Source organism: Procambarus clarkii, chromosome 19 (assembly GCF_040958095.1).
Source record: "Procambarus clarkii isolate CNS0578487 chromosome 19, FALCON_Pclarkii_2.0, whole genome shotgun sequence".
Taxonomy (NCBI): domain Eukaryota; kingdom Metazoa; phylum Arthropoda; class Malacostraca; order Decapoda; family Cambaridae; genus Procambarus; species Procambarus clarkii.
In genome coordinates this window covers 35,649,254-35,673,516 of record NC_091168.1, presented here as the reverse complement: position 1 = coordinate 35,673,516, position 24,263 = coordinate 35,649,254, and the positions used below count along the sequence as shown (strand labels likewise).

Genomic DNA, 24,263 nt, shown 5'->3' with positions numbered 1-24,263 from the left:
TTACATCTGGGTTAACTTCTTGTGCTCTTTCCCTTAGTTCACTTGTCTTGCTTGTGATCCCATCTATGTTCGAGTACATCACCCTGAAACTGACTCTCTTCTGCTTCTTTTCTGGGGGGGACCTTTGGGATCTGGGGTGAGTGGGAGCTGGGGTGACCTGGCACGGGGGGATTGGTGGAGGAGGGAGGGCTTGGGGTGGTGGGGGAGAGGGGGAGGGTACAGGGGGTGGATAAGAGGGGGAGGGTACAGGGGGTGGATAAGAGGGGGAGGGTACAGGGGGTGGATAAGAGGGGGAGGGTACAGGGGGTGGATAAGAGGGGGAGGGTACAGGGGGTGGGTAAGAGAGGGAGGGTTGGGGAAGCATGGGGGGAGGAGAGGCTGTGGGGGATAGGGGAGATGGGGGGGCTTGGGGGAAGAGAAAAGGGTGGAGGGCTTGGGGGGCGTGGGGGAAAAGGGAGGGCTGAGGTGGGTGAGGAAGAGGGGAGGGTTTAGGGGAGTGGGGGAGAGGGGAAGACTTAGGTGGGGTGGGGGAGAGTGGGGGGCTTAGGGGGGAGGGGGAGAAGGGAGGGCATGGGGGTGGGAGAGACGGGAAGGCATGTGGGAGAAGGGAGGGCATGGGGGATGGGGGAGAAGGGAGGTCCTGGGGAGAGGGGTGAGGGGGAGAAGGGGGGTGAGTGGGGGGTGGGGGGTGGGTGGGGGGAGGGTGCCCTAGGTGGGTACTTAGTGGGGGGCTGACAGGGGATGGGGCAGGTTGGGTGTCTGTTGGGTAGAATTTGGGGGTGGTGCCCCAATCCCTGTGGCTGTTGCACTGTTTGAGGAGGGTTCTCCACTTCCCTCTGGGATTGTAGGGTTCTGGGTTGTGGTACTCTGATTTCCTTCTCTCTTCCTGCGCTCCTTCCTCGCGTCTGCTGTCCGTATTCTCTCTTCCCTTGTCATATCCCTCTGCAGGAATATTTTCTTGAACTTCTCTACACCTTTTAGACAACACTTCCTTGCTAGCAGTTCCTCTTTCGCGATTTCGCTCATGAAAACCACCTTTATCATTCGGTCTCTGTCCTTGTTGTACTTTCCAAGCCTGAAAACCTTTTCAACATTTCGCTCAGCTCCCTCCATCCTTACCTCTTTAAGGATCTCTTTAATCATGTTTTTGTCCTTGTCTCTCCGCTCCTTTGGTCTGGTCCCTGTTTGTTCTTCAATGCCTGCTACTACTACTGCTCTATTTCTCTCTATCAGCCGGCTAGTACATCTAGCTGCTTCCTGAGAGGAAGCCACTTCCATGGCAACTTCCTTAACCGCAGACCTAGCTTCAGGGCTCTTTTTAAGCATTTCAGCAAATGAGATCTGGGTTGTGGTGGTCCCCTCCACAGTAGCATTCCCATCTCCCTGGGGTACGGTTTGTGCCTGGTATTGTGGAAGAGTCTCCTTTAGGTATCTTATCTCCTCCTTTGCTGCCCTTAAATCATCTTGCAGGTTGGCTACTGTCTCCCTCATTACCCTCAGTCCTTCACTGAATTCATTCTGCATTTGCTGGAGTACTTCCTTCATCCAGGCTTCCTGTTCCATCCCATCCTCTGTGTTTGTTCCAGTTGTGAATTTCCTGCGTTTGGCAGTCAGAGTTCGTCTCCCTTCCATGATTTCCCTATGAGTGTGTGTGTGTGTGTGTGAGAGAGAGAGAGAGAGAGAGAGAGAGAGAGAGAGAGAGAGAGAGAGAGAGAGAGAGAGAGAGAGAGAGAGAGAGAGAGAGAGAGAGAGAGAGAGAGAGAGAGAGACAGACAGACACAGAGAGAGAGAGGGGGGGAGGGAGAGAGAGGGGGGGAGGAAGAGAGAGAGGGGGAGGAAGAGAGAGAGGGGTGGGAGCGAGAGAGGGGAGGGAGAGAGAGGGGGGAGGAAGAGAGAGAGGGGGAGGAAGAGAGAGAGGGGTGGGAGCGAGAGAGGGGAGGGAGAGAGAGAGGGGAGGGAGAGAGAGAGGGGAGGGAGAGAGGGGGTGAGGGAGAGACAGGGGGAGGGGGAGAGAGAGAGGGGGGGAGAGAGAGAGAGGGGGAGGGGGAGAGAGAGAGGGGGAGGGGGAGAGAGAGGGGGGAGGGGGAGAGAGAGGGGGGAGGGGGAGAGAGAGGGGGAGGGGGAGAGAGAGGGGGAGGGAGAGAGGGGGGAGGGAGAGAGAGGGGGGAGGGAGAGAGAGGGGGAGAGGGAGAGAGAGGGAGAGAGAGGGGGAGAGGGAGAGAGAGGGGGAGAGGGAGGGAGAGGGGGAGAGTGAGAGAGAGGGGGAGAGGGAGGGAGAGGGGGAGAGTGAGAGAGAGGGGGAGAGGGAGAGAGAGGGGGAGAGGGAGAGAAAGGGGGAGGGAGAGAGAGAGAGAGAAAGGGGGAGGGAGAGAGAGAGAGAGAGAGGGGGGGAGAGAGAGAGAGAGAGAGAGAGAGAGAGAGAGAGAGAGAGAGAGAGAGAGAGAGAGAGAGAGAGAGAGAGAGAGAGAGAGAGAGAGAGAGAGAGAGAGAGAGAGAGGGGGGGGGAGAGAGAGAGGGGGGGGAGAGAGAGAGAGAGAGAGAGAGGAGGTGTGTGAGTATATGGGGAGAGGTGGAAGGTGGAAGTGAGGGAGGGGGATGGAGAGGGTGTGTGGGGGTGGGTTAGTGCGGGAGGGTACAGAGAGAGATTGTGTGTGTGTGCGTGTGTGTGTGTGTGCGTGCGTGTGTGTGGTGTGTGTGTGTGTGTGTGTGTGTGTGTGTGTGTGTGTGTGTGTGTGTGTGTGTGTGTGTGTGTGTGTGTGTGTGTGTGTGTGTGTGTGTGTGTGTGTGTGTGTGTGTGTGTGTGTGTGTGTTTGTATGTGTGTGTGTATGTGTGTGTGTTGAGTGCGGGGGTGTTTGTGTATAGGGGGAGGGGTAGGGGGGTGTCTTGGGGTACTGTAAGGCGTGGGAACGTGAGGGGTGAGGGTGGGTGAGTGAGGGTGAGCGGTCACCAGTGTGTGCGTGCGTGCATGTGTGTGTGTTTACACTGGCTTGTTGTGGTGAGGAGGAGGGGGGGGGGTAGGTCTAGTCAGTGGCGGTGTAATGTCACACACAGGTGTGAGAAGCTGGTACCAAGCTGAGGCTCTTGAGCTACTTTTTCGTATTTTAATTACTTATGTTCAAAGCTAATTACTATATAAAAAAAAAAACACTGTACACCTTATATGACTGACTTTGAGAGGCACTCACCTCCGAGTAAGCATCCCACAGCACAATTAGGTGATTTATGAAGCGATGTCCGATATTGTTGTTGACGTCCCCGCCAGAGGTCCTCCCACGTCGTGGTCCAAAAACTCTTCCCTTCGCGGCCTCTGGTGCCACCGTCTTGCCACAATCTCGTTCTTTTTCAATTTTTTTTCTTATCAAACGTTATAAGAATTCACTATGTTGCGTTATCACTGCGTTGCTGTACCTTTCATATGCCCAAAAACTATGTTTTGGGCTCACTGGTACGTAAATATCCCGAGAATATTGAGGTAATTCGCGGACTGCACGTCCTACCCTTGTTCACTGACCGCCGTCCTACTGCCTGTGTGTGTGTGTGTGTGTGTGTGTGTGTGTGTGTGTGCGTGTGTGTGTGTGTGTGTGTGTGTGTGTGTGTGCGTGTGTGTGTGTGTGTGTGTGTGTGTGTGTGTGTGTGTGTGTGTGTGTGTGTGTGTGTGTGTGTGTGCGTGTGTGTGTGTGTGTGTGTGCGTGTGTGTGTGTGTGCGTGTGTGTGTGTGTGTGTGTGTGTGTGTGTGTGTGTGTGTGTGTGTGTGTGTGTGTGTGTGTGTGTGTGTGTGTGTGTGTGTGTGTGTGTGTGTGTGTGTGTGTGTGTGTGAGGTGCGAGCGGCCGCCGCTGTGGAATTCAAACATCAAAATTGTGCAACTTGTGCTTTGTATAGACATCAATTGTGCTTATATCAGCGGTGTTTGGCAGCTTAAACACGGTGCTTCTCAAGCTCTGCATCAGATAATGAGAGACAGTCAGACAGAGACATGGAGACAGAGACAGAGACAGAGACATAGAGACAGAGACATGGAGACAGAGACAGAGACATGGAGACAGGAAATCTACTTCCCTCACACCAGCTGTCATGAGTATTGGTATGAGAACAAGGAAGAGTGAGACGTGAGGTGAGGCGCAACAGGATGGGATATATTGTAGCCCTCGGGGAAGGGCTGGAGGGGTCAGGACGGTTAGGTTAGGGTTCCCATTAAATGCTCTCAAAATTGTCTAATAGACACATCAACGTTATGTGGTTTCATTGTTGGAGGAGCCTTGGTGGTCTCTTGACACACAAAGGAGAGGAAAATATATACACACACACGCACACACACATGCCCACACGGACGCATGTGCGCACACACATACACACACACGCACGCGCGCGCACACACACACACACACACAACAACATGGCAGTTAACACTATAATTGAGAGGGCAGGCTCTGCTGCCTGTAGAAATAGATCCCACCTACTCATCATGGGGGACTTCAATCACGGAAGGATTGACTGGGAGAACAAGGAACCGCATGGAGGCGAGGATACGTGGAGAGCCAAACTATTGGTGGTGGTAACTAGAAGCTTTTTAACCCAGCATGTCAGGGAACCCACAAGGATGAGAGGCAACGATGAACCAGCGAGACTCGACCTAGTCTTCACTCTGAACGACTCCGATATAAAAGAAATCGTTTATGAGGACCCAGTAGGAATGAGCGACCACAGTGTACTGGAGTTTGAGTACCTGATTGTAGAAGGGTTATTGAACTCGAGGAGGGATACCGAAAACAAAAGGCTGGCATTCCGAAAGGGAAACTATGAGGAGATAAGAAAATTCCTAACAGATATAGCATGGGAACCAGAGCTCAGGGGAAAGACGGCCCAAGATATGATGGAATACATCACGCAGAAGTGCAAGGAAACAGCAAACAAGTTTGTCCCAGTCCAAAAGGAAAACAGTGAATTGAAGATGAGAAACCCATGATTTAATCAGAGATGTAGGCTAGCTAAGCAGCAAAGTAAAAGGGCATGGAGAAACTATAGGAATAACAGGACACTTGAGAGCAGAGAAAGATACCAGAATGCCAGGAATGAATATGTCAGGATGAGAAGAGAGGCAGAAAGACAATACGAAAATGACATCGTAAGCAAGGCAAAGACTCAGCCTAAATTGCTGCATAGCCACATCAGGAGAAAAACAACAGTAAAGGAACAGGTTATGAAATTAAGGATAAGGGCAGAAGGATTCACTACAAACGACAAGGAAGTCTGTGAGGAACTGAATAAGAAATTCCAGGAGGTCTTCACCTTAGAGCAAGGAAATATTCCAGAGATAAGAGAGAGAAGAACCACTAGAAGAGTTTGAGATTATCAGCGGGGAAGTAAGGAAGTATTTACTAGAGTTGGATGTGACAAAGGCTATAGGCCCAGATGGAATCTCCCCTTGGATACTAAAGGAAGGAGCAGAAGAACTGTGCCTGCCACTCTCCATAGTGTATAACAAATCACTGGCAACAGGGGAACTGCCAGAAATTTGGAAAGCAGCTAATGTAGTCCCGATATACAAGAAAGGGGATAGACAGGAGGCACTGAACTACAGGCCAGTGTCCCTAACCTGCATTAAATGCAAGCTGATGGAGAAGATTGTGTGAAGAAAACTAGTGGAACATCTGGAGCGAAAGAACTTTGTAACACAGCATCAACATGGGTTCAGGGATGGCAAGTCCTGCCTCAAAAGGTTACTTGAACTCTACGACCAGACAACAAAAATCAGGCAAGAAAGAGAGGGGTGGGCAGACTGCATATTTTTGGATTGCCAGAAAGCCTTTGATACAGAACCACACAAGAGGCTAGTGAAAAAGCTGGAGATGCAGGCTGGAGTGATAGGGAAGGTACTCCATTGGATAAAGGAGTACCTAAGCAACAGGAGACACGAGTCAGTGTGAGGGGTGAGGTCTCAGATTGGCGAGACGTTACGAGTGGAGTCCCGCATGGGTCAGTCCTTGGACCTGTACTGTTTCTGATATATGTAAATGATCTCCCAGAGGGTATAGACTCGTTTCTCTCAATGTTTGCCGATGATGCAAAAATTATGAGGAGGATTGAAACAGAGGATGATAGTAGGAGGCTACAAGATGACCTAGACAGACTGAGTGAATGGTCCAACAAATGGCTGTTGAAGTTCAACCCGAGTAAATACAAAGTAATGAAACTAGGCGGTGGAAACAGGAGGCCAGACACAGGATACAGCATAGGAGATGAAGTACTTAATGAAACGGACAGAGAGAAAGATCTAGGAGTTGATATCACACCAAACCTGTCTCCTGAAGTCCTCATAAAAAGAATAACGTCTGCGGCATATGCGAGGCTGGCTAACATCAGAACAGCCTTCAGGAACCTGTGTAAGGAATCATTCAGAATCTACCACATATGTAAGACCAATCCTGGAGTATGCGGCCCCAGCATGGAGCCCGTACCTTGACAAGCACAAGACGAAGCTGGAAAAAGTTCAGAGGTATGCCACTAGACTAGTCCCAGATCTAAGAGGCATGAATTACGAGGAAAGGCTGCGGGAAATGCACCTTACGACCCTGGAGGACAGAAGAGTAAGGGGAGACATGATCACAACCTACAAAATCCTCAGGGGAATCGACCGGGTAAACAAGGATAAACTATTCAACACTGGTGGAACGCGAACAAGGGGACACAGGTGGAGACTGAGTACCCACATGAGCCACAGGGACGTTAGAAAGAACTTTTTCAGTGTCAGAGTAGTTAATAGATGGACTGCATTAGGTAGTGATGTGGAGGAGGCTGACTCCATACATAGTTTCAAAAAGTAGATATGATAGAGCCCAGTAGGCTCAGGAACCTGTACACCAGTTGATTGACAGTTGAGAGGCGGAACCAAAGAGCCAAAGCTTAACCTCCGCAAGCACAAATAGGTGAGTACACACACACACACACACACACACATACACACCCACACACACACACACACACACACACACACACACACACACACACACACACACACACACACACACACACACACACACACACTGACTTCAATCACGGAAAGATTGACTGGGAGAACAAGGAACCGCATGGAGGCGAGGATACGTGGAGAGCCAAACTATTGGAGGTGGTGACAAGCAACTTTTTAACGCAGCATGTCGGAGAACCCACAAGGATGAGAGGCAATGACGAACCAGCGAGACTCGACCTAGTCTTCACTCTGAACGACTCCGACATAAGAGAAATCGGTTTTGAGGACCCAGTAGGAATGAGCGACCACAGTGTACTGGTGTTTGAGTACTTGATTGAAGAAGGGTTATTGAACTCGAGGAGGGATACCGAAACCAAAAGGTTAGCATACCGAAAGGGAAACTATGAGGGGATAAGAAAATTCCTAACAGATATAGCATGGGAAACAGAGCTCAGGGGAAAGACGGCCCAAGATATGATGGATTACATCACGCAGAAGTGCAAGGACGCAGCAAACAAGTTTGTCCCAGTCCAAAAGGAAAACAGAGAAATGAAGATGAGAAACCCATGGTTTAATCAAAGATGTAGGCTAGCTAAGCAGCAAAGTAAAAGGGCATGGAGAAACTATAGGAATAACAGGACACTGGAGAGCAGAGAAAGATACCAGAATGCCAGGAATGAATATGTCAGGATGAGAAGAGAGGCAGAAAGACAATACGAAAATGACATCGCAAGCAAGGCAAAGACTCAGCCTAAATTGTTGCATAGCCACATTAGGAGAAAAACAACAGTAAAGGAACAGGTTATGAGATTAAGGATAGGGGCGGAAGGATTCACTACAAATGACAAGGAAGTGTGTGAGGAATTGAATAAGAAATTCCAGGAGGTCTTCACCTTAGAACAAGGAGAAATTCCAGAGGTAAGTGAGGGAATAGCTAACCAGGAACCACTGGAAGAGTTTGAGATTACCAGTGGGGAAGTAAGGAAGTGTTTACTAGAGTTGGACGTGACGAAGGCTATAGGCCCAGATGGAATCTCCCCTTGGGTTCTAAAGGAAGGAGCAAGAGAACTGAGCCTACCACTCTCCATAGTGTATAACAAATCACTGGCAACAGGGGAACTGCCAGATACTTGGAAAGCAGCTAACGTAGTCCCGATATACAAAAAAGGGGATAGACAGGAGGCACTGAACTACAGGCCAGTGTCCCTAACCTGCATACCATGCAAGCTGATGGAGAAGATTGTGCGAAAAAAACTAGTGGAGCATCTGGAGCGAAGGAACTTTGTAACACAGCATCAACATGGGTTCAGGGATGGCAGGTCCTGCCTCACAGGGTTACTTGAATTCTACGACCAGGCAACAAAAATAAGGCAAGAAAGAGAAGGGTGGGCAGACTGCATATTTTTGGATTGTCAGAAAGCCTTTGATACAGTGCCACACAAGAGGCTAGTGCGAAAGTTGGAGATGCAGGCTGGAGTGAGAGGGAAGGTACTCCGGTGGATAGAGGAATACCTAAGCAACAGGAGACAACGAGTCTGTGTGAGGGGTGAGGTCTCAGATTGGCGAGACGTCACAAGTGGAGTCCCGCAGGGGTCAGTCCTTGGACCTATACTGTTTCTGGTATATGTAAATGATCTCCCAGAGGGTATAGATTCGTTCCTCTCAATGTTTGCCGACGATGCAAAAATTATGAGGAGGATTGAAACAGAGGATGATAGTAGGAGGCTACAAGATGACCTGGATAGACTGAGTGAATGGTCCAACAAATGGCTGTTGAAGTTCAACCCGAGTAAATGCAAAGTAATGAAACTAGGCAGTGGAAACAGGAGGCCAGGCACAGGATACAGAATAGGAGATGAAGTACTTAATGAAACAGACAGAGAGAAAGATCTAGGAGTTGATATCACACCAAACCTGTCTCCTGAAGCCCACATAAAGAGAATAACGTCTGCGGCATATGCGAGGCTGGCTAACATCAGAACGGCGTTCAGGAACCTGTGTAAGGAATCATTCAGAATCTTGTACACCACATATGTAAGACCAATCCTGGAGTATGCGGCCCCAGCATGGAGCCCGTACCTTGTCAAGCACAAGACGAAGCTGGAAAAAGTCCAAAGGTATGCTACTAGACTAGTCCCAGAACTAAGAGGCATGAGTTATGAGGAAAGGCTGCGGGAAATGCACCTCACGACACTGGAAGACAGAAGAGTAAGGGGGGACATGATCACAACCTACAAAATCCTCAGGGGAATCGACCGGGTAAACAAGGATGAACTTTTCAACACTGGTGGGACGCGAACAAGGGGACACAGGTGGAAGCTGAGTACCCAAATGAGCCACAGAGACGTTAGAAAGAACTTTTTCAGTGTCAGAGTAGTTAGCAAATGGAATGCATTAGGAAGTGATGTGGTGGAGGCTGACTCCATTCACAGTTTCAAATGTAGATATGATAGAGCCCAATAGGCTCAGGAATCTGTACACCAGTTGATTGACGGTTGAGAGGCGGGACCAAAGAGCCAGAGCTCAACCCCCGCAAGCACAATTAGGTGAGCACAATTAGGTGAGTACACACACACACACATCTTACAGATGCTCATAGTGATCTGTACGAAGAAAATGCATTAAAAAAATAAAAAGCTTCGAAGCGACTCCTCCTCCTGTCTCGAGGTGTTTGGGTCGCCCTGGTCTGTGCTCGCGGACAAGAACGCAACAGGCAAAACACGACAAAAAAAAAAATATATATATATATATATGATTTTCAACACCTTTTTTTGAAGGAGACGACAGCACGACGCTTGACCTCGGAACCAGCTGGAGTTACAAAGGTAATAATCAAAATATTAATTCATAAATCAATTTATAAATCTGAAAATCTAAAAAAAAAAGTCATTAATTTGTATTACCAAAGGTGTACACCTGTCCTCTCGCCTGATGCGTCGTATTTGTAACGCAATTGACCAGTCCGATAAAATTGCGTAGTGGGAGTGTTATAATTAACATTAAAACACCGTAATGTGGACGTTTGTTACGCCACGACCTTCATAGGTTAGGTCAGGTAAGGATAGCTTAGGTTAGGATAGGTTAGGTTAGGTTAGGATAGGTTAGGTTAGGTTAGGATAGCTTAGGTCAGGTAAGGCTAGGTCAGGTTAGGATAGGTCAAGTTAGGATAAGTTAGGTTAGGTTAAGAAAGGTTAGGTTAGGATAGGTCAGGTTAGGATATGATAGATTAGGTTAGGTTAGGATAGGTTAGGCCAGGTTAGGATAGGTCAGGTTAGGATAGGATAGATTAGGTTAGGTTAGTTAAGTTAGGATAGCTTAGGTTTGGATAGGTTAGGATAGGATAGCTTAGGTTTGGATAGGTTAGGATAGGATAGCTTAGGTTTGGATAGGTTAGGATAGGTAAAATTAGGATAAGTTAGGTTAGGTTGGGTTCGTACGTTTCTAGTTAAGCAAAACACCTGCATTGTTTAAGTGTCAAATCCTAAGACCTGGCTCCCCTGGCAAGGCTGAGTTGACTAGCACTGTAGGAGCAGGAAGTGTTGACCTGTCAATCAAAGCATCCTTCCCCACCTGTGGGCTAGGTCAGGTGACTCTACACAGGACCTGTGTAACACGATACAGGACCTGTGTAACACGATACAGGACCTGTGTAACGCTACACAGGAGCTATGATTCACTACACAGGAGCCAGGATTCACTACACAGGAACCAGGATTCACTACACAAGAACCAGGATTCGCTAGACAGGATCCAGGATTCACTACACAGGAGCCAGGATTCACTACACAGGAACCAGGATTCACTACACAGGAGCCAGGATTCACTACACAGGAACTAGGATTCTCTACACAGGAGCCAGGATTCTCTACACAGGATCCAGTATTCACTACACAGGATCCAGGATTCACTACACAGGAACCAGGATTCTCTACACAGGAACCAGGATTCTCTACACAGGATCCAGTATTCACTACACAGGATCCAGGATTCACTACACAGGAGCCAGGATTCACTACACAGGAACCAGGATTCGCTACACAGGATCCAGTATTCACTACACAGGAACCAGGATTCGCTACACAGGAGCCAGGATTCTCTACACAGGAGCCAGGATTCTCTACACAGGAACCAGGATTCGCTACACAGGAGCCAGGATTCGCTACACAGGAGCTAGGATTCACTACACAGGAGCCAGGATTCGCTACACAGGAGCCAGGATTCACTACACAGGAGCTAAGATTCACTACACAGGAGCCAGGATTCACTACACAGGAGCCAGGATTCACTACACAGGAGCCAGGGTTCACTACACAGGAGCCAGGATTCACTACACAGGAGCTAGGATTCACTACACAGGAGCCAGGATTCACTACACAGGAGCCAGGGTTCACTACACAGGAGCCAGGGTTCACTACACAGGAGCCAGAATTCACTACACAGGAGCTTGGATTCGCTACACAGGAGCTAGGATTCACTACACAGGAGCCAGGATTCACTACACAGGAGCTAGGATTCACTACACAGGAGCCAGGATTCGCTACACAGGAGCCAGGATTCACTACACAGGAGCTAGGATTCACTACACAGGAGCCAGGATTCACTACACAGGAGCCAGGTTTCACTACACAGGAGCCAGGGTTTACTACACAGGAGCCAGGATTCACTACACAGGAGCTAGGATTCACTACACAGGAGCCAGGATTCACTACACAGGAGCCAGGGTTCACTACACAGGAGCCAGGAATCACTACACAGGAGCCAGGATTCACTACACAGGAGCCAGGATTCACTACACAGGAGCCAGGATTCACTACACAGGAGCCAGGATTCACTACACAGGAGCCAGGATTCACTACACAGGAGCTAGGATTCACTACACAGGAGCTATGATTCACTACACAGGAGCCAGGATTCACTACACAGGAGCCAGGAATCACTACACAGGAGCCAGGATTCACTACACAGGAGCCAGGATTCACTACACAGGAGCCAGGATTCACTACACAGGAGCCAGGATTCACTACACAGGAGCCAGGATTCACTACACAGGAACCAGGATTCACTACACAGGAGCCAGGATTCACTACACAGGAGCTAGGATTCACTACACAGGAGCTATGATTCACTACACAGGAGCCAGGATTCACTACACAGGAGCTCGGTGACACTACACAGGACCCACGTAACACTAAAGGTCCAGTAAGCAGGACCAAAAGTAATACTACACCGGTCCTAAGCTACTCTACACAAGTGTGAGTTCTGAAAGTGAGAGGTCCTATACCACCAGTTAGACTGGCACTCCTCCCAGTTTAGCGACTGTGAACAATAGCAGTGCCACTAAGTGTTAAACACCCATGGGTCTTAAGGACCGCTTACCTCTTCAGCGGTCTTCACGGATTTCTTCGGAATCTATATAAATGAAAGAGGGAGTGTATTAGAGGGAGCGTATTTAGAGGGAGTGTATTAGAGGGAGCGTATTTAGAGGGAGTGTATTAGAGGGAGTGTATTACAGGGTGTGTATTGTAGGCAAACGTCAATCCCGTGGGGTTATGAAGGTGTGCGCTGGGTGTCTAGTTGGATGCAACGTCTGCCGTGACTGTGAAGGCCAACCCGAGAACAGCAGTACTGGCCGCATCGAGCGCAGATAAACGCCGAAGCGGCTGCGTCTGTCACTGGTCGAGACCTCCACTGAAGTCTACTATCCTCTTTCTGTACTTTGCATCTCCAGGCAGATCTGTCCGCAGCTGCTGCCTCCTAAGTCTTAATGTCGATGTTCAGCTGCTTGAGGTCGCGTTTGCAAGCGTCTTTGAAATGCAGCTGGGGTCTTCCGGTGTGCGTCTTTCCCAATGCCAGTTCTCCATATAAGAGGTCCTTTGATATGCGGCCATCTTCCATGCGTGTGACATGTCCCAGTCATCGCATGCGTCTCTGCTTCAGGAGAGTGAACTCTGAAGGGACTCCTGTTCTCTCGAGTACTGTGTTGTTGGTGACGAGCTCTTTCCACGGGATGTCAGGGATGCGTCTCAGGTTCCGCAAGTGAAAGGTATTTGGCCGTCTTTCCTGGCGAGAGAGCAGGGTCCAGGATTCCGAGCCGTAGAGAAGTGTACTCACCACACATGCCAGGTAGACTTGTGCCTTGGTGTGTACTGTCAGTTTGACACTTGCCCAAACGCGCTTTGTGATCCTGGCCAGTGTTGTTGCGGCCTTCCTGATACGCCTGTTGAGCTCAGTGTCCAGGGAAAGAGTGTGCGAGATTGTGGAGTCCAGGTACACAAACTTGTGGACCTCCTCCAGCTCGCAGGCTGTGATGTTTATACAGGGTAACTCATTAACGTCTTGTCCCATCACCTGTGTCTTCTTCAGGCTGATAGTCAGGCCGAATGTGGAGCAGGCTGAGGCAAAGCGGTTGAGTAGCTACTGCTACTCATGCCTTTGTGGTGATCGCTGTGTCGTTGGCAAAGAGGAAGTCCCAGATGATTCTCATCTGTACTTTCGTCTTTGCTCGGAGTCTGGATAGATTGAAGAGCTTACCATCAGATCTTGTGTGGAGATAGATGCCCTCTGTGACTGTTCCCAAGGCATGCTTGACGAAGATCGCGAAGATGAAGAACAGGGTTGGAGCAAGAACGCGCCCCTGTTTAACACCACTATTGATGTTGAATGGTTCAGAAGTTGAGCCGTCGTACACGACTGTTCCCTTCATGTCCTTGAGGAACGATTGTATCATGCTGAGTAGAGTGGGTGGGCAGCCAATTTTGACCAGGATCATGAAGAGTCCGTTCCTGCTCATGAAGTCGAAGGCCTTTGTAAAATCAATGAAGGCGATGTATAGGGCTTTTCTCTGCTCCCTGCACTTTTCTTGAAGCTGTCTCAGGGAGAACACCAAGTCAGTGGTCGACGTCTCGGCTTTGGAACCGCACTGTGACTCTGGGTACACTCTTTCAGCAAGAATCTGGAACCTGACCAAGACGACCCTGGTGAAGAGTTTGCCAACGACGCTGAGGAGGGAGATGCCGCGATAGTTGTTGTAATCACTTCTGTCACCTTTATTTGTGTAGAGTGATGGTGTTCGCATCTCTCATGTCTTGTGGCACCAAGCTCTCCCTCCAGCACTGGCGCAGAAGGTCATGAAGCTCAGTTTTAAGTGTTCCTCGAGTGCACTTGAGAACTTCAGGCGTAATCCCGTCGTTTCCTGGGGAATTCCCTGAGGAAAGTGAGTCCAGTGCTTTCTCAACTTCTTCCACAGTCGGGTGAAGGTCAAGTTCTTCCATGATGGGCAGGCACCCGATAGCATCCAAGGCTTCTACGCTGACTAAGTTCTCTCTGGAGTAGAGTTCGGAGTAATATTCCACCCAGCGATTCATCCGCCGACCACAGTCTTTAATGATCTCTCCAGTGGCTGACTTCAGAGGAGCCGTAGTGTTTTGTGTAGGGCCTGTTTGTTTGATCCCTTCGTACATGCCTCTTATTTTGCCGACGGTGCCCGCGGTTTGGATGCTGGAACAGAGTCGGAGCCAGAAATCGTTAGCACAGTGCCTTGCAGCTTGTTGAACTCTACTGTGGGCAGTACAGATGGCCTGTAGGTTCCTTTCTGAGGGCAGGTTCTTGTAGGATGAGAGAGCTTGTCTCTTTTCCTCTACGAGGGGTAACAGTTCCTCTGCACTAGCCTCGAACTAGTCTGCTGACTTGTTCTGCCTCTTACCGAAGGTGGACATGGCAGTGTTGAAAATGGTGCCCCAGAGGTGTGACCACCTCTCACTTGCGCTACCGCAGGGTTGTCCAGGAAGGGAGTTTACCAGTGCAGCAGTGAACTCCTCCACCTTGTGAAGATCACGGGTCTTGTTTACGTTAATGCGTGGTCTTTCCTGCTTTGCTCTGTGGATTTTCCGGGGGTGGAACTTTTCTTTGCAAACGACGAGAGTGGTCGGTGTCACAATCTGCACTCTGGATGCTGTGGGTCAGTTTGACGCTTCTCAGATTGCTATGCCCCGTAAGCACCAGGTCGAGTTAGTGCCAATGCTTAGACCTAGACCTGAGGTGTCTCCAGGAAACCTTGTACTGGGGCTTGGTATCGAAGAAGAAATTGGTGAGGCAGAGATTATGATGACATCAGAACTATAGGAGGCGCTGCCCATTTTCATTCATCTTAAATCCAAACTGGCCCAGGCATGAAAGCCAAGAGCTGTGATCGGAACTAACTCTTGCATTAAGGTCTCCCAGGAGGAAGACTGTTGAGGCACATCTCTGAGAGTGAGGCCAGTCATCATAGAACTCTTTCTTCGTTTCGGTAGAGGAGGTCAGTGTTGGTGCGTAGGTGTTGATGAGGCAGACTATTCTTGCTGCTGTATGAAGCTGAAGTTTGAGAGTCCTTGTAGACCCCTCGGTGGGCAGTACTATGGACCCTAACAACCTGTTCCTGATGCCAAAGCTAACTCCATGCTCCCTTACTTCTTCTGGTGGTTTGCCCTGCCAGAAGAAAGTAAAATCCTCCTCCTGTATGCTGCCGGTCGCGGAAAGACGTCTTCCCTGCAGGACGATTACGTCTTTGTAGTTCACTGTTGATCACAGCTGTCTTTGCGGGCGTCGTTCACTTCCAGCTGATCTTCCGAGAGACCCGGTGTCGTGGTCGTTACATTCCACGTGCCCAGTTTGAGAGCTGGGTGGCTCTGTGTTTGTTTTCTTTTGCCTGGTACATGGTTGACGAAGCCCCACCACCTGCTGAAAGGTCCAGTCCCTTGATGTCTGGAGGCGGTGGTGGTGAAAACCAGTTGTAGACAAACCCAACTATTGTATTAGAGTGAATTACAGGGAGTGTATTAAAGGGAGCGTATTAGAGGGAGTGTATTAAAGGAAGTGTATTAGAGGAAGTGTATTAAAAGCTGTAGTCAACTTCTTTTGTGGACGTGAGAATCGAATTATGTCAATATTCACACGTAAAATTGAATAATATATATATATATATATATATATATATATATATATATATATATATATATATATATATATATTACAATCGAGGCCCCCGGGGTTCAATCCTTGGACAGAAGAGAAATGTTATTTCTTCCCCCCCCCCCCCCGCTCTCGCCCAGTCAATTTGGAGATGAGAAAGTCCCCTAATATTATGAGACTTCCGCTCGGTTTAAATCAACATTGTTATTGCTACAATTTGTTGCTATTTTGGATGTCATTGTTTTTGTTGATTTTGTTAGCACTCTTGTCTTCGTTATCAAACGTTATTATGCTCATTTTAATAATGGTTGTTAATGGGGAATTAGACCGGTCCCTTGATTAAAAGCTGAATTATTCATTAGATATATATTTTTTAAACTTTGTCTCTGAGTGTGTGTGTATGTCTCTCTTTGTCTCTGTCTCTCTCTTTGTTTCTGTCTGTCTGCCTCTCTCTCTCTCTCTCTCTCTCTCTCTCTCTCTCTCTCTCTCTCTCTCTCTCTCTCTCTCTCTCTCTCTCTCTCTCTCTCTCTCTCTCTCTCTCTGTCTCTGTCTCTCTGTCTCTCTCTCTCTCTCTCTCTCTCTCTCTCTCTCTCTCTCTCTCTCTCTCTCTCTCTCTCTCTCTCTCTCTCTCTCTCTCTCTCTCTCATCATCTCAACTCCTGTGAGCCGGGTGATTGACGGGGAGTGTCGTCATCAAACATGACAGGAAGCGTCAATGTCGACTCTTCAAGCCTCGCCTTCCTTGTCAAAGGTTTGAAAGGAGTTTGTCTGTCGCGAGGAGCCTCGGCTGGTGTTAATTATGTTCTGAAGTGTGTGTATTTACTATTTGTGTCTGCAGAACCGAGGTGTTAGCTCTTGGATCCCGCCTTTTTAACTAGCAGGTGGGATCTATTTCTACAGGCAGCAGAGGCTGCTCTCTCAATTATAGCGTTAACTGTCATGTTTTTGTTTTCATACTCTTGACTGGGTCTTCCGTCATTTATTAGAGGGTTGTATATTACTGCTACTACTATCCTTGGTCTTCCCATTGTCATGGTGCCTGCTATGTAGTCTCTGAAACCCTCACAGCCCGGGATAGCCATCTCCTTAAAACTCCATTCCTTTCTCATGAGTAGGGCCACTCCGCCTCCTCCCCTACCTTCCCTCTCTTTCCTTATTACTGTGTACTCCTGGGGAAACACGGCATTCGTTATGATTCCTGAGAGTTTTGTTTCAGTGAGTCCGATTACATCTGGGTTCACTTATTGTGCTCTTTCTCTTAGTTCACTTGCCTTGCGATCCCATCTATGTTCGAGTACATTGCCCTGAAACTGACTCTCTTCTGCTTCTCCTCTTGGGGGGGACCTGTGGGGTCAGGGGTGAGCGGGAGCTGGGAGGATCTGGTACGGGGAGACTGGTGGAGGAGGAAGGGCTTGGGGGGGGGGGGGGGGGGGAGGGGGAGGGTAGGGGGAGAGGGGGAGGGTAGTGGGGGTGGATGAGAGGGGGAGGGTTGGGGGGAGAGGGGGTGGGTAGTGGGGGTGGATGAGAGGGGGCGGGTATGGGGGGGAGAGTGAGAGGGGGAGGGTTGGGGGGTGAGTGGGGGAGGGTTGGGGGGTGAGTGGGGGAGGGTTGGGGTGTGTGGGACCCGGGGAGGCTTGGGGGAGCATGGGGGGAGGAGAGGCTTGGGGAAATGGAGGAGAAGGGGGGCAGAAAAGGGGGGAGGGCTTGGGGGGCGTCGGGGGAAAGGGAAGGCTGAGGTGGGTGAGGAAGAGGGGAGGGTTTATGGGAGTGATGGAGAGGGGAAGACTTATATGGGGTGGGGGAAAGTGGGGGGCTTAGGGGGGTGGGGAAGACGGGAGGGCATGTGGGAGAAGGGAGGGCTTGGGGAATGGGGGAGATGGGAGGTCCTGGGGAGTGGGGTGAGTGGGGGGAGGGTGCCCTAGGTGGGTACTTAGTGGGGGCTGACAGGGGATGTGTGTGTGTGTGTGTGTGTGTGTGTGTGTGTGTGTGTGTGTGTGTGTGTGTGTGTGTGTGTGTGTGTGTGTGTGTGTGTGTGTGTGTGTGTGTGTGTGCGTGTGTGTGTGTGTGTGTATGTGTGTGTGTGTGTGTGCTCACCTAGTTGTACTTACCTAGTTGTGCTTGCGGGGGTGAGCTCTGGCTCTTTGGTCCCGCCTCTCAACCGTCAATCAACAGGTGTGCAGGTTCCTGAGCCTATTGGGCTCTATCATATCTACACTTGAAACTGTGTATGGAGTCAGCCTCCACCACATCACTTCCTAATGCATTCCATTTGTCAACCACTCTGACACTAAAAAAGTTCTTTCTAATATCTCTGTGGCTCATTTGGGCACTCAGTTTCCACCTGTGTCCCCTAGTGCGTGTGCCCCTTGTGTTAAATAGCCTGTCTTTATCAACCCTGTCGATTCCCTTGAGAATCTTGAATGTGGTGATCATGTCCCCCCTAACTCTTCTGTCTTCCTCCTCACTACATAGTAGCCCTGTGGAAACACTGCATTTGTTATGGTGTTTGTGTGTCTGTGTGTGTGTGTGTGTGTGTGTGTGTGTGTGTGTGTGTGTGTGTGTGTGTGTGTGTGTGTGTGTGTGTGTGTGTGTGTGTGTGTGTGTGTGTGTGTACTCACCTAGTTGTACTCACCTAGTTGTGTTTGCGGGGGTTGAGCTCTGGCTCTTTGGTCCCGCCTCTCAACTGTCAATCAACAGGTGTACAGATTCCTGAGCCTATCGGGCTCTGTCATATCTACACTTGAAACTGTGTATGGAGTCAGCCTCCACCACATCACCCCCTAATGCATTCCATTTGTCAACCACTCTGACACTAAAAAAGTTCTTTCTAATATCTCTGTGGCTCATTTGGGCACTCAGTTTCCACCTGTGTCCCCTTGTGCGTGTTCCCCTTGTGTTAAATAGACTGTCTTTATCTACCCTATCAATTCCCTTCAGAATCTTGAATGTGGTGATCATGTCCCCCCTAACTCTTCTGTCTTCCAGCGAAGTGAGGTTTAATTCCCGTAGTCTCTCCTCGTAGCTCATACCTCTCAGCTCGGGTACTAGTCTGGTGGCAAACCTTTGAACCTTTTCCAGTTTAGTCTTATCCTTGACTAGATATGGACTCCATGCTGGGGCTGCATACTCCAGGATTGGCCTGACATATGTGGTATACAAAGTTCTGAATGATTCTTTACAAAAGTTTCTGAATGCCGTTCGTATGTTGGCCAGCCTGGCATATGCCGCTGATGTTATCCGCTTGATATGTGCTGCAGGAGACAGGTCTGGCGTGATTTCAACCCCCAAGTCTTTTTCCTTCTCTGACTCCTGAAGAATTTCCTCTCCCAGATGATACCTTGTATCTGGCCTCCTGCTCCCTACACCTATCTTCATTACATTACATTTGGTTGGGTTAAACTCTAACAATCATTTGTTCGACCATTCCTTCAGCTTGTCTAGGTCTTCTTGAAGCCTCAAACAGTCCTCTTCTGTTTTAATCCTTCTCATAATTTTAGCATCGTCCGCAAACATTGAGAGAAATGAATCGATACCCTCCGGGAGATCATTTACATATATCAGAAACAAGATAGGACCGAGTACAGAGCCCTGTGGGACTCCACTGGTGACTTCACGCCAATCGGAGGTCTCACCCCTCACTGTAACTCTCTGCTTCCTATTGCTTAGATACTCCCTTATCCACTGGAGCACCTTACCAGCTACACCTGCCTGTCTCTCCAGCTTATGTACCAGCCTCTTATGCGGTACTGTGTCAAAGGCTTTCCGACAATCCAAGAAAATGCAGTCCGCCCAGCCCTCTCTTTCTTGCTTAATCTGTGTCACCTGATCGTAGAATTCTATCAAGCCTGTAAGGCAAGATTTACCCCTCCCTGAACCCATGTTGGCGATTTGTCACGAAGTCCCTTCTCTCCAGATGTGTTACCAGGTTTTTTCTCACGATCTTCTCCATCACCTTGCATGGTATACAAGTCAAGGACACTGGCCTTATATATATATATATATATATATATATATATATATATATATATATATATATATATATATATATATATATATATATATATATATATATATATATATATATATATGTCGTACCTAATAGCCAGAACGCACTTGTCAGCCTACTATGCAAGGCCCGATTTGCCTAATAAGCCATGTTTTTCTGAATTAATATATTTTCTCTAATTTTTTTCTTATGAAATGATAAATCTACTCATTTCATTATGTATGAGGTCAATTTTTTTTATTGGAGTTTAAATTAACGTAGATATATGACCAAACCTAACCAACCCTACCTAACCTAACCTAACCTATCTTTATAGGTTAGGTTAGGTTAGGTAGCCAAAAAAGTTAGGTTAGGTTAGGTTAGGTAGGTTAGGTAGTCGAAAAACAATTAATTCATGAAAACTTGGCTTATTAGTCAAATTGGGCCTTGCATAGTAGGCTGATAAGTGAGTTCTGGCTACTAGGTACGACATATATATATATATATATATATATATGAGTAAATGTGAAAGTAAATAAATAGGAGCTGCCTCGTATGGACCAATAGGAGCTGCCTCGTATGGACCAATAGGAGCTGCCTCGTATGGACCTCGTATGGACCAATAGGAGCTGCCTCGTATGGACCAATAGGAGCTGTGTATGTTTACTAGTTGTGTTTACTAGTTGTGTTTTTGCGGGGGTTGAGCTTTGCTCTTTCGGCCCGCCTCTCAACTGTCAATCAACTGTTTACTAACTACTTTTTTTTTTTTTTTTTTTTTTCTCCACACCACACACACACACACACACCCCAGGAAGCAGCCCGTGACAGCTGACTAACTCCCAGGTACCTATTTACTGCTAGGTAACAGGGGCATTTTTAGGGTGAAAGAAACTTTGCCCATTTGTTTCTGCCTCGTGCGGGAATCGAACCCGCGCCACAGAATTACGAGTCCTGCGCGCTATCCACCAGGCTACGAGGCCCCTAGTGTGTGTGTGTGTGTGTGTGTGTGTGTGTGTGTGTGTGTGTGTGTGTGTGTGTGTGTGTGTGTGTGTGTGTGTGTGTGTGTGTGTGTGTGTGTCTGTGTGTGTGTGTGTGTGTGCGTGCGCGCGCGCGCCCCCCAGTCTCAAATTGATTTACTTAACTATTCACGCCTGTGACTGTACTCAGGCTTTCAGCTTTAGTGAATCTCTATACATGAATAATTTAATTCAGTGTTTATCAATTTATCATTTATCGCTGTTTTATATATGACTTTTATTGTTAGTTGCTCACATTTAAGAGCAATAATAATAATAATAATAATTAAAACATCAATTATTAATTTCTGTTTATCATTGGTAAAATTTTTAATGATTTTAATAATTTTACACCAAACTCATCTTTTTCCTCATCTTACGATGTGTAGTTTGGTCAATAAAAATATATAAATAAAATTATTAAAATCATTAAAATTTTTACCAATATTAAACAAAAATTATTAATTGTTGTTTTAATTATTATTATTATTATTATTGGTCTTAAATGTGAACAACTAAAAAAAAGTTATATATCAAATCTTCATATATCATCAGCCCCGTTATTGTGACTCATCATCTGCAATTTTTTGACTTATTGAAAAACTATTTTAATTTATTATCTTTGTCAGTGACCCCTCCCACAGTCACCCCTCCCACAGTAACCCCTCCCACAGTGACTCCCTCCCACAGTCACTCCCTCCCACAGTCACCCCTCCCACAGTAACCCCTCCCACAGTGACTCCCTCCCACAGTCACTCCCTCCCACAGTCACCCCTCCCACAGTAACCCCTCCCACAGTGACTCCCTCCCACAGTCACTCCCTTCCACAGTGACTCCCTTCCACAGTGACTCCCTCCCACAGTCACCCCTCCCACAGTCTTACGGGAGGGGACTCCTCTTTACACTCCCTTCCCACACTCCCTCTTCCACACCCTCCCCCCTCCCCCTTCATACAGTGATGTAAACTACCCAACTACCCAATTTGTCCTTTGACAAACAAGCCATCACAAACAAGCCATCTGGTCATCACTCTTAATGGAGACTTTCCCAACTATACACGAACAAAGTCTTAGATTGATGGACTGATTGGTCACCTTCACAATACAACGCTATTTTTATCTCTTAAGCTTGAAATATTCCGGTACAGATCTTCCACACTTTGTCTAGACTCTGTTGTCTAAATCTTCTGTGTCGCTGGACTGTTTCAAGCGTAGGCTAGACATATTTTATATATATATATATATATATATATATATATATATATATATATATATATATATATATATATATATATATATATATGAGTGAATGTGAAAGTAAATAAATAGCAGCTGCCTCGTATGGACCAACAGGAGCTGCCTCGTATGGACCAATAGGAGCTGCCTCGTATGGACCAATAGGAGCTGCCTCGTATGGACCAATAGGAGCTGCCTCCTATGGACCAATAGGAGCTGCCTCGTATGGACCAATAGCAGCTGCCTCGTATGGACCAATAGGAGCTGCCTCGTATGGCCCAATAGGAGCTGCCTCGTATGGACCAATAGGAGCTGCCTCGTATGGACCAATAGGAGCTGCCTCGTATGGACCAATAGGAGCTGCCTCGTATGGACCAACAGGAGCTGCCTCGTATGGACCAACAGGAGCTGCCTCGTATGGACCAACAGGAGCTGCCTCGTATGGACCAATAGGAGCTGTCTCGTATGGACCAACAGGAGCTGCCTCGTATGGACCAACAGGAGCTGCCTCGTATGGACCAACAGGAGCTGCCTCGTATGGACCAATAGGAGCTGCCTCGTATGGACCAACAGGAGCTGCCTCGTATGGACCAACAGGAGCTGCCTCGTATGGACCAATAGGAGCTGCCTCGTATGGACCAATAGGAGCTGCCTCGTATGGACCAATAGGAGCTGCCTCGTATGGATCAATAGGAGCTGCCTCGTATGGACCAATAGGAGCTGCCTCGTATGGACCAATAGGAGCTGCCTCGTATGGACCAATAGGAGCTGCCTCGTATGGACCAATAGGAGCTGCCTCGTATGGACCAACAGGAGCTGCCTCGTATGGACCAACAGGAGCTGCCTCGTATGGACCAACAGGAGCTGCCTCGTATGGACCAATAGGAGCTGCCTCGTATGGACCAACAGGAGCTGCCTCGTATGGACCAACAGGAGCTGCCTCGTATGGACCAACAGGAGCTGCCTCGTATGGACCAATAGGAGCTGCCTCGTATGGACCAACAGGAGCTGCCTCGTATGGACCAACAGGAGCTGCCTCGTATGGACCAATAGGAGCTGCCTCGTATGGACCAATAGGAGCTGCCTCGTATGGACCAATAGGAGCTGCCTCGTATGGACCAATAGGAGCTGCCTCGTATGGACCAACAGGAGCTGCCTCGTATGGACCAATAGAAGCTGCCTCGTATGGACCAATAGGAGCTGCCTCGTATGGACCAATAGGAGCTGCCTCGTATGGACCAACAGGAGCTGCCTCGTATGGACCAATAGATCATGTACAATGTACTAATGTACTCACCTTGTTGGTGGAGATGTACTCCCGCATGGAGACCATCTCCCCGGACAGTTTCCTCTCGCCTTCTGACCGGTAGACAGCGACCATGTCTTTGTCCAGACGCTTGATGGGCTGCTTCTGTCCGGCCGACGGGGAGATGACGTTCCTGCGAGGTGTGGGCATCCCGTCTTCCCCGTCGTAACACGCCGCAGTTTTCTGTCGGAAAGGACAGGAGAGTTCTTAAGATTTTTCACTTGGATCATCGGAGATTTTGAACTTAAGGGATCTGGAGGTTCGAGACAGTTGGGACAGGTCCGCGTTCGATTCTCCGGGTATGAAGGCAGAGGGGGGTGAGGGAATGGTGCTCACAACCTCTTGGACCGTAGGGGATTGAACGCCGACCCTGCAAGATGCAGTTATGTCTCTGCTCTATCAACCAGGCCACGGGGATGGTCGTAGTGACTGACCTCCCGCCAAACACACACCGAAACTACGACGTTGGTACAACGTTCGAGCAAGTTTTAACACCTCCTAACCAGTTATAACAACCAATATAGCAAGTTGTAACAACGTTCTAATACGTCATAAACACGTTAAGCCAAAATGTAACAACTTTATTACACGTTGTAACAAGCGGAAAATAGAGACAGTTTCGGTTTGTGTTTCCAGACCTGACACCCACGACGCTATGTTTTACAAAGACGTGTACATATGTACGTTATGTGTACTTCTAAATACAATAATACATGCAATACAATATACATACTAAATACAATAATAAATACAATAAGGCCTCCTGAATAAAGTAGTACTTAATCTAAATAAAGGGGAAAAAAT

The 24,263-nt window shown here is 48.2% G+C and overlaps 1 protein-coding gene across 1 annotated transcript in view; it reads right to left on the bottom strand.

Annotated features, from left to right (window-relative positions):
• The window catches only part of LOC123757673 (potassium channel subfamily K member 13), a 106,398-nt gene that overhangs the window by 5,002 nt on the left and 77,133 nt on the right, over positions 1–24,263 (bottom strand). Inside the window, exon 6 of the mRNA XM_069327289.1 lies at positions 23,451–23,642. Coding sequence (XP_069183390.1) covers positions 23,451–23,642 — 192 coding nt within the window. The remainder of the gene's footprint in view (positions 1–23,450; positions 23,643–24,263) is intronic.